The 15,717-nt window shown below is 43.1% G+C and overlaps 1 protein-coding gene across 7 annotated transcripts in view; it reads left to right on the top strand.

Annotated features, from left to right (window-relative positions):
• RAPGEF4 (Rap guanine nucleotide exchange factor 4) overlaps positions 1-15,717 on the top strand; it is a 309,492-nt gene that overhangs the window by 219,293 nt on the left and 74,482 nt on the right. For all 7 annotated transcript variants that reach the window (XM_025404812.1, XM_025404813.1, XM_025404814.1 and 4 more), the window contains 2 exons: positions 3,274-3,395; positions 4,959-5,142. In XM_025404812.1, coding sequence (XP_025260597.1) covers positions 3,274-3,395; positions 4,959-5,142 — 306 coding nt within the window. The remainder of the gene's footprint in view (positions 1-3,273; positions 3,396-4,958; positions 5,143-15,717) is intronic.

The raw sequence follows: 15,717 nt of genomic DNA on the forward strand, positions 1-15,717 counted from the left end.
TGAAAAGCTAGAATACAAATTTCAAAGTTACCATGAAGGATGTATATCTTCTACCAACTATGATAGAACCTATAAAGGTTCTGGTTCAGGAATTTGAGCATAAATAACTGCTCAGTAAATGTTAGTTGAATGTGATCTAGATCTAGTATCTACAGGGTTCACCTTAAAGCAAACCTACCAAGTATACGTGCCTTAAGATCCAGTTTCCCTCTCAAGGACAGAGATAGAAAAAATATATTGCATATTCTTCCTCTTCTGATTATTTTTTCTATACTCCATGCAAACTAATACTCTTCTGCTTGCATTTGGCATGAATATGTTACAAGACCAAAATTGATAGTGTGTTACATTTAGATTGCCCTCTTGTTGACAGAATTTTGGAAATGAGGTGGGACTTGAGAACGTGCCTTAATCTTATCAGTAGCATATTCCACTTAAGACACATTCCGTCTCTTAGGACAGATTGATTACCTAGCCCTTTTTATGTTGATATTAACTAACTACCATTTTGGATGTTTACATTTGTAAGTCCTGTTCTCCAACACCGCAAGTTGATTCTTTTTCTAGTCTGTGGACCTGTATTAGTCTGTTTTCACACTGCTACAAAGAACTATCTGAGACTGGGTAATTTATGAAGAAAAATGGCTTAACTGACTCACAGTTCCACAGGCTTAACAGGAAACATGACTAGGGAGCCTCAGGAAACTTACAATCATGGCAGAAGGCAAAGGGGAAGCAGGCACATCTTACCATGGCAGAGCAGGAGAGAGAGAGAAGGGGGAGGTGCCACATACTTTTAAATGATCAGATCTCATGAGAACTCATTCACTATCAAAAGAAAAGCAAGGGGAAAATTTGCCCCCATGATCCAATCACCTCCCACCAGGCTCTTCCCCTGAAGCATGGAAATTACAATTTGAGATGAGATTTGCGGGGCACACAAAGCCAAACCATATCAGGCCATATCAAACCATGTGGCCAAAGTCACATAGCTACACACTGCTATAATTTTAAGAAAAGTAAAGGTTAAAATAAATAAATCAATGTGTCACTTGTCTTCAGAGAGAGTTCAACCTTTTAAATTCATTCAGGGGATCTCAAAGATCTCATATGGTTAAAGGAACTTTTTCTTTTCAAAATTATATTACTTTTTCCCCTAATTTAAGATGTGATTGCACTTTGCCAAGTATTGACTTGCATTAGGGAAAATTCATTAAAATATGTCATGTTTGATGATAGATCATGGAAACTAGAAGTCAGAAACCATCATCTCTTTGATGCTCCATTGTACTAAGGTTTTAAACCCCTGAAATATAGGTGTTATGTGTGTTCCACACCCTGTGACACAAATTAATGATCTATTGGGAATAACCATAGGACTCAACTGGAAGCCGGAAGCATGATTTCTTTTTTCTGCAGGACAGTCTGAGTTCCTTGTCCCAGATCTTATACTTTCCAGTTCCATTCTCTCTCTCCCTCCTGCTTCTCACTCCATTATATTACTGCTGCAGTATTAGGGGGCTGTAGTCTCTCCAGATGCAGCATAATCCCCCAAAATCACTGTACTAGAGGTCTGCTGTCAATTCTAAATCATCTAGGGATCGTTAATGGAAAGGATACCTGTGATTCCATCAGCTACAAGTGGCACAACTGTGTGTCGTTGTTCAGTATTCTGACTGCAAGATTCTTATACCCTTTGTAAGGACTCATCAGATGCTCTGGGATCATCTCAAGTCCATGTGCTCTTTTTAGTAAAGGTAATCATTGAATTAAAAGCCAAATGAAATTGATTTTATGTATTTTTACATGATTTTTACCATTAATCAATTCTCAAATTAGGAAAGAAATATTCTGGAAGGTCTTGTGTTTGGTTCAGAATGATTTATAAGTAGGTGACTGTGCCCATTGAAGCCCTAATGTATGGTTATAGACTGTAATAAGGGCAGTCCTGGAAATATAATGACCTTCTCAGTATACCCTCCCTGTGAAATATTGTGAGGTCAGGGTCAACGCCAAATCAAGGAATCCCACGATTCCTCTGATAGATTTCAGAGGTCTAAGATTAAAATTATTAGAGCTAGAAAAGGCTTTAGAGGCCATCATTTGCTCCTCCTTTTTTTTTTTTTTTTTTTTTACAGGCAAGGAAAGTGAGAACCAGAGAGTTGAAACCATGTGGCCAAATTCACATAGCTAAGTAGCAGACCTAGTTCTGTATCTCATGTCTCCCGCCACTTCAAGATTGTTCCTAAAGTGGCACAGAACCATGAGTCTCCTCCAGTTTCAACTAGAGAGGAGCTCCCTAGCCCGTGCCCCAGAGGTGGTGCTGTCGTTAGCATGAGAGGGGAGGCCACCAGTGATTCAGTCCCAGCTGCAGACAGCCAGCTGCTCTGTGACTCCCTGCCTTGTTCCATCATCCCTTGGGATTGAGCCATCACTAGGACTTCAAGATTCCATTTCCTCTCTTGAACCATCATGTTGTGGACACCTGCCCCCTTCCCTCACCCCATGGGCAGTTTCGGTATTCCCGAATATGTGAGTGTGTATGCTTATGCATTTCCTAACTAATGTATGCAGTTTGCTTATCCAGACCAACTCACCACAGAAGGGCATCTTGGGGATCGATCTGTGAATATACAGGAAGCCAGCAAGCATTTGGAGCTCTTCAGATGACAGGCTCTGGAGAAGTGCTAATGCTCATTACACAGAACTTTTTCAAGGAGATTTGCATCCCTAATTGCTTGTTTCTCCCAACACCCCTCCGAGGAAGATCAGTAGTATTACTTGAAAATATAAAGTGCTATGTAATTTTGCACTTATACGGCGCCTTTCATAGCACCTCTGAGTGCCTCATAAACATTAACTCGTTCGGCACAAGACTCAAGTGGAGAGAGTCAGTATGTATTTGCTTTGCCTCCATCTTGCACTGAGATTTTCTGGGACTGGCTCACTGGGACAGAGTTTCTGTTCCTCTGATTAGCTTGCCAGACAATCTCCCCCTCTGGCAGCCCCCTGGTCTCCCCTGGTGCTGCAAGTTGTAATGCTTTCATTTAACCAGCCTTGCTTTAAAGGTCTGTCATGAGCTGAGTGGCTTTTTTGGCTTGTATTAGCATTTGAGAACCTGAAGCTACTGCGTGTGGTGCTTTGTTTGCCGTGAGACCTCTTCTGGTAGGAGACCATTAAGCCCTTTGATAGGTTCTCCTCTCAGAAGCCATCTCCCATCCTCTGTCTGAAAAGGGGTGACTTCCCCACCCTTTATGTCTCACCTCTCCTTAGACAATGCTGTGTGGGAACTGAGCTAGTGGACTGGATGATGCAGCAGACACCATGTGTTCACTCCCGGACTCAAGCTGTTGGCATGTGGCAAGTCCTGTTAGAAGACGGTGTTCTCAACCACGGTAAGATGAGCCCCTCTCAAGAAATGCTAAGTGCATTTCCCTGGGTAAGTAGTTGCTGAACTCCCAAATGGGCAAGAAAGAATTACAATCCCTTTAGGGACCTGCAGAGCTAGCATCTTCATTTAGCGATACAAATGCAGCAAGTAGATGCTATTGATTGCTATGTTCCACCATTGTACCTTCCTAACTTGGGAGAATGTATGAAAGGAAAATGAAATTGCAGCCCGAGTGCATCAGTTCCAATTATGTTTATTAGTTTGCATTCACGGTTCATTGATAGTGTGATTATACTCTGAGCAGTGCATAGCAATCCTGATACAGGGGCAGAATGAAGAGCAGTGAAGTGTGTGGCTGGGCTGATGACATGAAAGTAAGTAATGAATTCGGAAGCTGCCTTTTAACTGTGCCACTGTCTGGGAGAGCCAATTTGTATACCCACAGGATGACCATATTTAAAATCAAGAATGTGCTCTGCAATTGTGGCTCTTGATAACTGCAGGGGCTATAATTGAACAGAGTAGCTCTTCAGGACTGGCATGTAACTCTGGCCAAACTCTCATGCCATTTGTTTAAGACACTTCCAAACAGACAAAATATTAAAACCATTAATTTCATTTTCCAATACCTGGGAATCTAGTAATGGTTTTGCCAGCGTTTCTCGTACTTTAATGTGCATACATGTCGCCTGGGACTCTTGTTAAAGTGCAGATTCTGATGTAGCTCATCTGGAATGGACTCAGAGTCTGTATTTCCAACAAGTTCCCAGATGCTGCTGCTGCTGCTCCTCCAGGAATCACCCTTTGAGCAGCAGGGGATCTACTGCTTGTCTTTACCTTTTGAGAGTATTGATGCTCCATCCTGAAAAGGGGCTCAAGGCTCTAAGACATGTACATGAGGGATTCTGAGCCACGTTCATTGTCTTTGTTCTACCAAGATTTAAATCCTGTTTAAAGGAACAAGAGGAAAAAACTTTAAAAAATCAGATTTGGAAGAAAATTACCACAAAATCCTTCTAGCAGTATATGATCTAGAAACCTGGTCTGGTCAGCTTTGTTCAAACAACTAATTTTATACTAACATTTTTTTCCAGAGTGCAGACAGTACAGTTGATAAACAGTACATATAGAAAGAATAACATAAATTCTGATCCTGACAAAGCAGATTGTTTTTAAAGCCTGTACTTTAAAAAGCCGTGACACAACATGACCTGGCAGTTGGTTCCTTTCCTGTTGGGGACACAGGTCCCACATCCTAGAAAATATCAGGAAGGCGATTTCTGCAGGTCAAATTATTCATCTCAGAAATGCTGGCAGGTCCTCAAAGGGAGTCCCACGGAGGCCCAGGAGATGGGCGGGTCTGAGAGGGCTGTGGTGTGCATGACTGCAGCCCCGAGGTCATGTCTTCCAGCTGCACAGCCTGGGCAGGGCAGAGTGAGAAGGGTGAGGAGGCTCCCGGCTTTGCTGCCACTTGGCCATCCTGCCCGACACCCTGCATTTGTTTCCAGTGAACGGAGCTGTGAGGCTGAGGTGCCACAGCTGACACGTGCTTCCATGTTTCCCGTAGTGGACCAGGAGCACCATTTCCAAGACAAATATTTGTTCTATCGATTTCTGGATGACGAGCACGAGGATGCCCCTTTGCCTACTGAGGAGGAGAAGAAGGAGTGTGATGAGGAGCTCCAGGACACCATGCTTCTGCTATCACAGATGGGCCCTGACGCCCACATGAGGATGATCCTCCGCAAACCGTGAGTGAGAGCTCGTGGCTCGCTCCTCCAGGTCCCGAGGCCGCCTAGTGCGTAGACGTACCGCGGGGACAGACACAAGGCTGCTCTCAACAGCCCTGACCGTACCCCATGGAACAAAAGGGAGCAGCTGAAGAGTGCCACAGCAGTGCTTGTCTCTGTTATTTTAATTTTTGTGTTTGATCCGGATGGCTCTATTTTCCATTTGCATGAGTTAAAGCTGTAGAGGTTGTCATTAGTTGGCTCGGGCTGTCAAAACTGAGTCCCCATATTAAATGACCTTTGGTCAATGACAAACAGAAACTGCTCTGTTTCTATGCCAGTCTGCAGTAGCACCTTTCTCCCTACTGCAACAGGACAGAGGTCATCAGGGCCATAGCCTTCATACCCAGGCCTGCGTTCATTTGTTCCTTCACTCATTCAGCACATGCTCCTACCCTCCTCTGAGGCTTCTTAAAGCTCATTCTTCTGAGCACACTACATCTGCATTACCCCTGTCAAGTCCCCCATTGAGCCACTGAGGCAGTCTCTCCCTTCTGTCTCAGCTGAACCCACCTTACCTTCAGGAGCAGGCCACCACCTGCCATTGAGGACTCTGAAATGTTTAATCACATCCACTCAGGAAGAATGTATCATTAAGCCCCCGTTCGATGCAGGGCACTCCACTAATGGCTATGGGGCATATAAAGAAGCACACGCTGTGGTCCTGATCCTCAGGGAAACCTTTTCAGTAAGCGGTGACTTGGCACTTGCTTCCGAAACCAGCACACAGGCTTGTATTTTTCGGCTGGAAATGAAGACGCCCTCTGCCCTGCAGCCAGCGTTGGCCAGCTGTGGATGTCAGCTCTGAGTCATGTTTGGCTGACCTTGGTGCATTAGTCTCGACAAGGGCATTACATGTTACATGTCCTGGGTGTCTGCTGGGTGCTTTCCAAGAGTGAGGTGTCCCTCAGGCCAGCCTTCCCAGAGGCTGCCCCTCAGACCAACTGGCAGGAGCCTCCCTGAAGGCACTTTAATTTCCTTTCCCCAGGATACTTTCACTTGCCCTTACTCAGGGCTGTCCCCTTTGTCAAAACTCTCTCGTGGGGTCGGCCTCTCCCACACCATGTGTTTCAAAGGCCTCCCTCATCCCAGCAGATACCATCATCCTTAACTCTAGAACCATGCTCTTCAGGTCTGTAAGCCTCAAAACCCTTTCTTCACACAAAAATATGAACAGGAAAATCCAAAACATCAAACAAAGCTAGAGCTTCACTGACATAAGCAGGAGTGGGGTCCAAGAAACCTGTCCAGCCAGTGTATGCTTTCTCTGAAGGATCGTAGGACAGCGTGGCTGAGGGGGCCCAAGAGAATCCCTGGGGCCCGGGAAACTCAGATGAACACCACCATTTTAAGCCATGTTTTCTTTCTTGTCCCCTCTTGTCCCACTGTCCCTCCTGCATATTTCCCCATCATTTCCTGGGTCCATCCCCTTTTTGCTGTCCTCCTTGCTGCCACCTGCATCCAAACCAGCATATGCAGTGGCTCTGAATCGAGGTGGGACAGCCCCCTAAGGGCTGTTGTCAAAGCACAGGAGAGGGCCAACTGCTAGCACTCACTGGGCAGTGGCTAGGACCAAGGGCTGCCAAACACACCGCAGTACCTAGGAACCCAACACAGTAAAGAGCTGTCCTGAGAACAGTGCCCCTGTGGAGAAATATTGCAGTCAACTATGAGTTTCTCAAAGGCAAAGACAGATCTCATTTTACTGCATTTGTTCATTTATTGAGCACCTACATTGTTCTAGACACTATATTAGGTGCTAAGGCATTAAGGTAAGCATTGAACAAGAAGCCTTTTCCTCCTTGGAGTTTTCTGTCTAGCGCAGAGGATAAACCTTAAGCAACTACTTATGCAAGCAATCATTTAATCACAGCTGCATCACATGCTACAGAGGAAGATGTAGTGTGTGTTAGCACAGCCTAATGTAAAGGAGGGTTTAACCTGGTGTGGAAGTTAGTAAGGCCATATCCCTAGCTCTGTGCATTACACCACGTAAGCCATCAGTAAACCTTTGCTGAGTGAGTGAATAAATGAATGGAAGTGTGAATACACAGTCCCAGCTAATGTTCCCTCAGCTCTTACTTGCTCCGAGGGAGGCAGAAATGCCGTCTGATTCACAAATGTTTTTGAGCATCTACCAAAGAGATCAAAAGAAAAAAGTAATAAAATGGCTCCTGCCTTTGGGGAGTTTATAATTCCATGGGAGAGGAATTCCCAAATTAGATTAAGATCCAACAGTCGTCAATTGAGTGCCTGCTGTATGCTAGGAACATTCATGCTAATTGTTTGATTTACCCTTCTTCACAAGAGACCTGAGAGCTTGTTTTCATGAGTCACCTTGGGAGAAATGGGAGTTGCTGCTTGTGCTTCCTTTTGTTTTCCATACACCATTGAATTGCATGATCCCTGGCAGCCCAGATTCTTCATAGAATATTACATTCCAAAGCTGATACTCTTCCATTCTATCGCTAGTTGTTAAAGTATAGGTTTTACAAATATTCCGAGATACATGATTTTGGGTGGCCCTGGGATTTTCCCATCTTCCTAGGTTTTTCGAAACTCTGCAAACATTGGAATTGGGCTGGCACTTCTGGAACTCTTCAGTTTTCTTTCTGCCAGAATAACAGCTCCCGAGAGATGGGAAAGTGAAAAATAAGGAATCTAATTTTAGGAGACAGACATTCCAACTCTACGTGTACATATACACACACAGACACTTTTTTTTTTTTTTTGATCTGCTTATAATCTTTGGAGCTACTACTTTATTTAAGTGGAAAGAAAACAAGCGTAGTTGATCAAGAATTGCCAGTATCACTACTGTCCTTGAAGGGACCAAACGAGCACTTCGCTCCTGGAAACTAAGGGCATGTTCAGAGGTCCTGGAAATGTTGACTTTTTACTGCCGAAAATGCTAAGTCATTAAGAAATGTGGAGGCATGAGATGCATTGGCTTCATACTGACCAGGGCAGGACCTCCTGACTTTTAAACTTAGCACAGCTGCATTTTATAATAGTCACCACTGCCAGAGAGGTTGCAGAACTCTGATAATTACTGGGAAAGAAATAACACAATATTCTTTGATGAGAAGATTACTTTGAGAATTTGATTGTATAATGAAGATGTTGCTTTGAAAGGTACTTCCTATTGTTCTGAATCGGAGACTTGCTAGCAAAAAAAAAAGTGTCACTTGTTTTGACAGGCTACTTAGAAAAATTCTCTGTTTATTACATTAACTGCAGCATTTTAACTGTCAAACTATGAAAGAATGTTCTGTAGTTTAAAAAACAGAATAGAGCTCCAGGGGAAATTTTTTGGCACACTCTTGTTGCTATTGGTATTGAAAAAAAAAAAAAAACACATACATTCTGCATGTGAAATTAGCTTTTTATGTGGTGGCAGACAGAGTGACTCACAATGCCTGTCCTGGTTTCGCAGGTGCAGACCTGGATGGCATTTGGGGGCAAGCACTACAGAAGATGACAGTTTGACGGTGCTGTTGTTGTAGCTCCCAGACAGGCCATCAAACACAGAATGAGCTCTCAGAGCTTACTGTTTTGATTTTGCTTTGTTTATAAATCTAAAAACAAGAGGTTGCCCTATAGCAAGTAGATACAATGGGGACTCTTCCCAGTAGAAATGTGCATTTTGGCTTTCTTTGAGCAGGTACTTTGGTTAGAGAAACATGAGTAAAAGGATCTGGAGTGACTAGGTAAGCAGAGTATTGTAAACTTGAGGCCAACTGTAGGTAAAAAAGAGGCTTCAAGGAGACAGGATGCTCTGCTGTAGAAGCCTTCAAACCACTCCTTCCAATTAAAGTGAGATATAGGCTCCAATGTTCAGGATGGTCTATCAGAGACCAGCCTAAAGGTGGGAGGGCGATTAAGTAGATACTATTTCCCAAATCAAAATTTAGGTCTGTAGTTCTGAAAAAGCATAACAGCCTAGAAGCCTACGTAAGTTGAGAAAGAGATAAGTCATTTGGGCCCGAGCAGAGAGAAATGTGTGTGTGTGTGTGTGTGTGTGTGTGGTGTGGGGTGTTTGTGTGTGTGTGTGTATGTGTAACATTAAGAGAAATTTTGGAAGTTGGGGAATCTTCCAACTGGGTCAGAAACACAGAAACATGAGTTTGTTTATTTTATGTGATAAATTAATATTTCAGGTGCCCTTGGGATTTTTCCCATCTCCCCAGGTTTTTTGAAACTTTGTAAACATTGGAATTGGGCTGGCAGTTTCTTCTTTTGACTCTTTCTGCTGGAATAAGAGCTCCCAGAGATGGGAAAATGAAAAGTAAGGAATCTAATTTTAGGAGACAGACATTCCAGCTCTACATGCACGTACACACATACCCCCCGCTTCTTTTTTTTTTTTTTTTTTTTTTGATCTGCTAGTAATCTTTGGAGCTACTACTTAATTTTACTTTAACAGAGAGAAAACAGGCTTAGTTAGTCAAGAATTGCCAGTATCATTGTTGTCTTGAAGAGACCATCTGAGCACCTTGCTCCTGAAAACTGAGAGCATGTTCAAAGGTCCTGGAAATGGGTTTTGTTTGTTTGTTTGTTTTTTTACTGCCCATACTCTGCTAAGGCGTTAAGAAATATGGAAACATGAGATACATTGGCTTCATATCAAACATATGCTATAGGGCGTAAAGTTGAAAGGCAACAATTTAAGGTGGATTAAATGACATAAAGGCAAAATACTGTGGGGGGGGGGAGGGTATTGTTTATCCCTTAATTGGCTGCCTGCCCTAATGCAAGGCTGTCCTGCAGAGGCTGGGTGGAGACTACCCCGCTGCTATTCCATTCCACACACTTGCTCTAGAGGGCGCGTGAGAGCCTGTGTATTGTGTCTTAATTAGCAGTGCCTGTTTCAGTAGGATCTTTACTTGTCTAAACTCTTTTCCAGGGTGTGGAATTTAAAATCCTGGTAATTATAGAGGGATTTGTTTCTTCAGGGGATTCCAGATTAGCAAGCCTAAAATTGGTGGTGGTTAGGGTTTTGATTTCTGCTCGGATGTGTCAAGAGAATGTCCACAGTTACGAAGTTCATCTCAAATGCTAATCAGATGAGAAGAAAAGCACGACCAAGAGAACCTAGGCTTCTGAAGTAAGACAGTCACTGTGAATCCTTCCTTCACTGCATGGCACCTTCGCCTTGGTCATTGCTTGAAAGATTTCAGCGTCACCAGTGAAAGCTTGTAGAATTTACCTGAATAAATGATTGCATTAAGTGGGTCATTTCTCTGCCTCTCCCCATAAAAGCAATTTATTCTTATTCCTCATATCCACACAGCCAGAAACCAACCATTGGATTGCTACCTTTCTGATTCAGATTCAGGAGAGGGGAGGATGAACTTAGTGGCTCATCTACAGTTTAGGGTTTATTATAAGATTGCCTCAAGGTTTTAACGACTTTTTATTGTTAAAGTCGATCTCTTTATTGGAGAAAATTTGGAAACCACTGACAAGAGTTGAAAAAGAAGAAATAACACCAGCAATCACGTCTCAGTTCATTACTGGTAACATTTTAGTGCCTATCCCACTGGTTATTTTTTAATTCCTAACTTTTTACACTTAATAACATATCATAGCATTCTCTCTTAAAGTTAAATATCGTTTAAGGATGGAGCTTTTAAATAGTGTATTCTCTGAATGGTTCTTTAATGCATTCAGTTTGTGATCGTTGGATGTTTAGGTTGTTTCTCAAGCCCCTTCTATTTTTCTTTTTTTTTTTTTGAGACAGGTCTCACTCTGTCACCCAGGCTGGAGTGCAGTAGGGTGATCTCAGTTCACTGCAATCTCCACCTCCTGAGCTCAAGTGGTCCTCCCATCTCAGCCTCCCAAGTAGCTGGGACTATAGGCGCATGCCACCATGCCTGGCTAATTTTTTAGTTTTTTGTAGAGACAAGGTTTCACTATATTGCCTAGGCTGGTCTTGAACTCCCAGATTCAAGCGATCCTCCCACCTTAGCCTCCCAAAGTGCTGGGATTATAGGCATGAGCCACTGGTCTCAGCACCTTTCTTCTTAAGAGCAGCAAAAAAATAATATTTTAATACTGTTCTTCCCAGAACAAAGGAAGAGCTCCTAGCTGGACAGGGGCACAGGTGGGGCAGAAAGATGCTGGGAAAGTTCGCGCAGGGGACTGTAAATTGTTTCACACTGAGGGAGTGACCGGGCAGGAGCACTAGGAGATACGGCTGGAGAGTTAGGCTGAGGTCAGTGGGGGCATCTGCCATGCCCTCTGTGTATGTTGGATATTTTATAGTCATTTGGGGCACCACTGAAGAGTTTTAGAGGGAGTTGTGGTGTGATCAGATTTGTAGTAGGTTGATTTCTCTGCTATCTCCAGAGAGTAGACTGGAGGGGCCAACTAAAGACAGAAAGCCAGATACTGAGTTTTATGAGATTGTATTTGTTGTAGTTTGAAATGATAGCCTTTGAGATACATGCATTTGACCCAACAGTCTTGTAAATAAAGTGAAAATGCTACTGAGCACAAGAGCTCTGGGTTCTATTCTTACCAGTTTACCATTATATCATCTAACATCTTCAGATTACAAGTCTCTTAAGGTATAAAAGGAGTTCAATAATACCTGCTTGCCCTTTCCCTACTTCACAATAGATTGGAAATGAAAACACAAGTGCCAACTGAATTTAATTATAGCCACCATTTATTGGGCATATGTGTGCTAGACACCATGCTAAACAATTACTTAATTCCTTCAACAACACTCTGAGGTAGTTACTTAATATTACTCCCATTTTATGGACAAGGAAACAGGCTTAGGCTGAGTCACTTGCCTTTGTTTATCCACAAAGCACTAGACTCAGGCTTCGACTCAGGTCTGCCTGACTCTTGAGCCTGTGCTCTTTACTGTGCTCTACCACCTGCCGTGGTTCAAAGGGGCTTCAGAAGGGACTCATGGGTTTATGCTTTGAGCACTGGAAAGGAAAGGTGTCATGGACATTCAATTTAAAATAATTCTTACAAGGCTGGGTGTGACTTGTAAGAATTGTGACTCACACCTATAATACTAACACTTTGGGAGGCTGAGGCACCCAGATCGCTTGAACCCAGGAGTTCAAGACCAGCCTGGGCAACATGATGAAACCCCATCTCTACAAAAAATACAAAAATCAGCCAGGTGTAATGGTGCATGCCTGTAATCACAGCTCTCAGGAGGCTGAGGTGGGAGAATCACCTGAGCCTGGAAAGTGGAGGCTGCAGTGAGCTGTGATCATGTCACTGCTCTCCAGCCTCGGAAACAGAGCGAGACTCTGTCTAAAAAAAAAAAAAATGATTATAGACTAATCTAATTTCATTAAATTATTACCATATAGACCAGAATGGAGTGCACCATCTACTGTTGAAAAAAGTCCTCTAGCATGGCAGATTCCCAGGCGTGCTATTAATCCATAATGGGTTAAGATGATGATGAAGATTATTCTTTCCTGAGAGAGTTACATGCTGCTAGAACCTATAATTCTTTTATTTTTATCTTATGTCCTGAGTTTTATTGTGTATTGTCAGGAGCAGAATCCAAGGGGCCATATGGGTCTAAAGTTTTCAAATCCATTGTCAAACTGATTGCACAGAAATGAAGTGCTTTATAGTTTTAATTGCCATATGATTAGGGTCGCCAGGTTAAATACAGGATGCCCGGTTAAATTGGAATTTCAGTGAATAACAATGTTCTGATATAAGTATATTTCATGCAATATTTTTATTTGCCAAATCTGGCACCCAACTTATAATTAATCTGCCTCTCTTCACAGCTCCTTTGAAGAGTTGCTGGAAAATTTAGTCTAAAGATCACATAAAAAACACTGAAAACCCACAGCTCTGGAAAGAGTCAACTTACTCCACAGTAACCCTCTAGCCAGAACCACAAACAAAACTTAATCACTAATATTTGAATACCACTATATAGTTTATATAGTGATCTCACATCCCTCCGCTCTTTGAATCACTAAAAAGCTCCGTGAATTAAGTATGGCTCATGATAATCCACTATGTCCTGACAAAGAAATTGAACTTAGTCAATACCAAGTGCCTTTCTCAACATCACACAGCAGTATATGTGGCTGAACTAGGAACTGATCCACATCTTACTCCCAGTCCAATTTTATTTCTTCCTTTTTTCTTTCATTGACAATATTATTTCCTCTCTACTAGGTTGCCTCAAGTGTGTCCTCACTAGTGAATTTACTGAACAAGCAGTGAAATATCTACCAAATATGGATAATCTATGTCCCTGATTAATTAAGAATTGACATTTTGCAAGGAAAAAGTAACAATGCATTCATATAACACCTCAAAAAACATTTGCATTTTCCATCTCACATGTATATTTCATCCTCAGAGGCAAGCGGTTATACTGACTCCATCCAAATTTATTTGTTCTTCTCAACTTGCTGCTTAGGTGTTTTAAAGGAAAATATTTGTACTTGTACCTTTTAAAAGGTTTAATGTTAAACTCCTTGAGTGTCCTTGTAGTAAACACTTTTGCTGGAAGAATGTTGGGCATATTCAGTTTCTAAACATGATCAAACCACATTGTCCTAAATACACTTAGCCCTCAGAAGCCATGAATTATGGAACCCTTACCCCATGCCCTGACAGTGATGACTTCATTTCTCACAAATATTCATAAAGCTTTTGCTCGTTATTATAGTTGTAGACTGTATTCATTTCTAACTTCACAAAGCAGGAAAGGATCCCTGTGTACACAAGCTCTGCTATTAGGACTAGAAAAGGAACTTAAAATGTCCTTTTTGGGGTTAAAGATAAAGTGTGGGGGTGGTGGCATGGCAGGGAGCTGAGCAATCGGAGCTGGGTAGGACACTTTAAATGTGCAGTCACCAGGTTCCTGGAATGTCTCATTGACACTTAAGAAGCAGGGGTCCTGAGAGGTGAGGCAAAGAAAAAACGTGCTTTGCTGGTTTTGCTAGACAAAGGAAGTGCAAAACTGCACTAAACTTTCCTTTAAGGGAGGTGGAAGAAGTGAGACCTTAAGAAGATCTTAGCAGTGTTGGAAAGTGGTCCAAGCTTGAGAAAGGACTTAAAAGTCAGAGATTCAGGTGGATTGAGATGAAGCGTTGCATCAAAAATAAAGCACCCCCACCCCACACACACACAAAAGAGCATTTTTTTAAAAAAAACCTCGAAGCTTGACCATGGCTTATGTAGATACTTATGACATTGATTTCTCCGGGTGCTTTTCCCCTTGTACCAAGGTCTGCCAGGCGACAGGCCTAGAGGACTGGGCTATTTGCTTTCTTACCTGCATGTTTTACCATGGGCCATGCCAATGTGCTGCTTGGTGGCTGGATGAATCCCTCATTTTATCCACGTTCCAGTAACTGAGGAGCTCTGTCTCTGACCTTGATAAATTCCTTGATAAGACTGTATTTACTAGCAGCTTCCAATATCACCTGAGCCCTCCCATCCTTTAATGTATAAACTGCTTCCCTATCCATCCCCATTTATTATCTTGTCTGTAACTAGACATTGCTGCCAGAATGCATCCCCTGCAGAAACTAGGCCTTTCCACAGCGGGATCCGACAAATCCACATCAATGTGGCACCACGCAGATTTGTAAAGAAGCAGGGATGCCTAATATCTCTCCCTGTGACATCTGGAGAAGGACAAGTAAAGACCAGGTACATTCACCGGCTGCCACTCAGAGCAGCCAGAGAGTCAATTCACTTCCCCAGCCTTGTAGGTTACTCTTATGAAGGTGCATGGGAGTTCTCTCCTCCTGCTCGGGCAGTGTTCCCTTTACTCTTGAAAGCCAAATTGCCTTCAGTCCTTGGGACCCTTTCATTACTGTTTGAACAGTCTGGGGGCTGATTTGCAGGATCTCTTCTCCATTTTTTTCCCCTGTCACCCCCGTAAAGACCAAAGCAGGAAAGGTGCTTAATGCCAGTGTGCCAAGAGAAACCCGCTTTTAAAATGCGACTTTGTTCCGTGATTGTGGTGGGGAGCGCTCAGTTTTAGATGTGATCGGGTGCTCTTTGAGGGGTGGGGTGGATCGGGGGAGAACCTTTGTCTGATGTGAGAGTAGAGAGGTGAGCCTTTTCTGAGACACTAGATGGCACAGCAGCTCCGAGCTGGCGGCCTCCGAGAGGCTGGGCTGGTTTCTATTACTGCCGCCGCGAACACTGAGACTCCCCTAGGGTGGGAGGGGGCTCCATTTTGATGCACTTTGGTGGGCACAGGTTGACCAGACTGACTTTTGCTCCACCTGGCCTCCTCCCTGGGACTCACCTCAACTTTCAATCCTAATGACATGTTGAGGCCCCTGAGGGACAGTGTCCTGGCTCACAGCAAATCTCTCACGAGTGCTTTTGTTGCCTTGCTAGCTGTGAATGTACTCATTTTTTAAAGTAAGTCTCTTCACACCTGGCAGTCCTGACTCCTCTCACCTCATTAAAACATTGACTGTAAACAGGACCAAAAAGTTCTTCACTGCCTGGGTGGATTGCCAAATGATAGTCGCTTGCCCTGTGATTATTGTGACCACCTCAGAC

Source organism: Theropithecus gelada, chromosome 12, assembly GCF_003255815.1.
Source record: "Theropithecus gelada isolate Dixy chromosome 12, Tgel_1.0, whole genome shotgun sequence".
Lineage (NCBI taxonomy): Eukaryota > Metazoa > Chordata > Mammalia > Primates > Cercopithecidae > Theropithecus > Theropithecus gelada.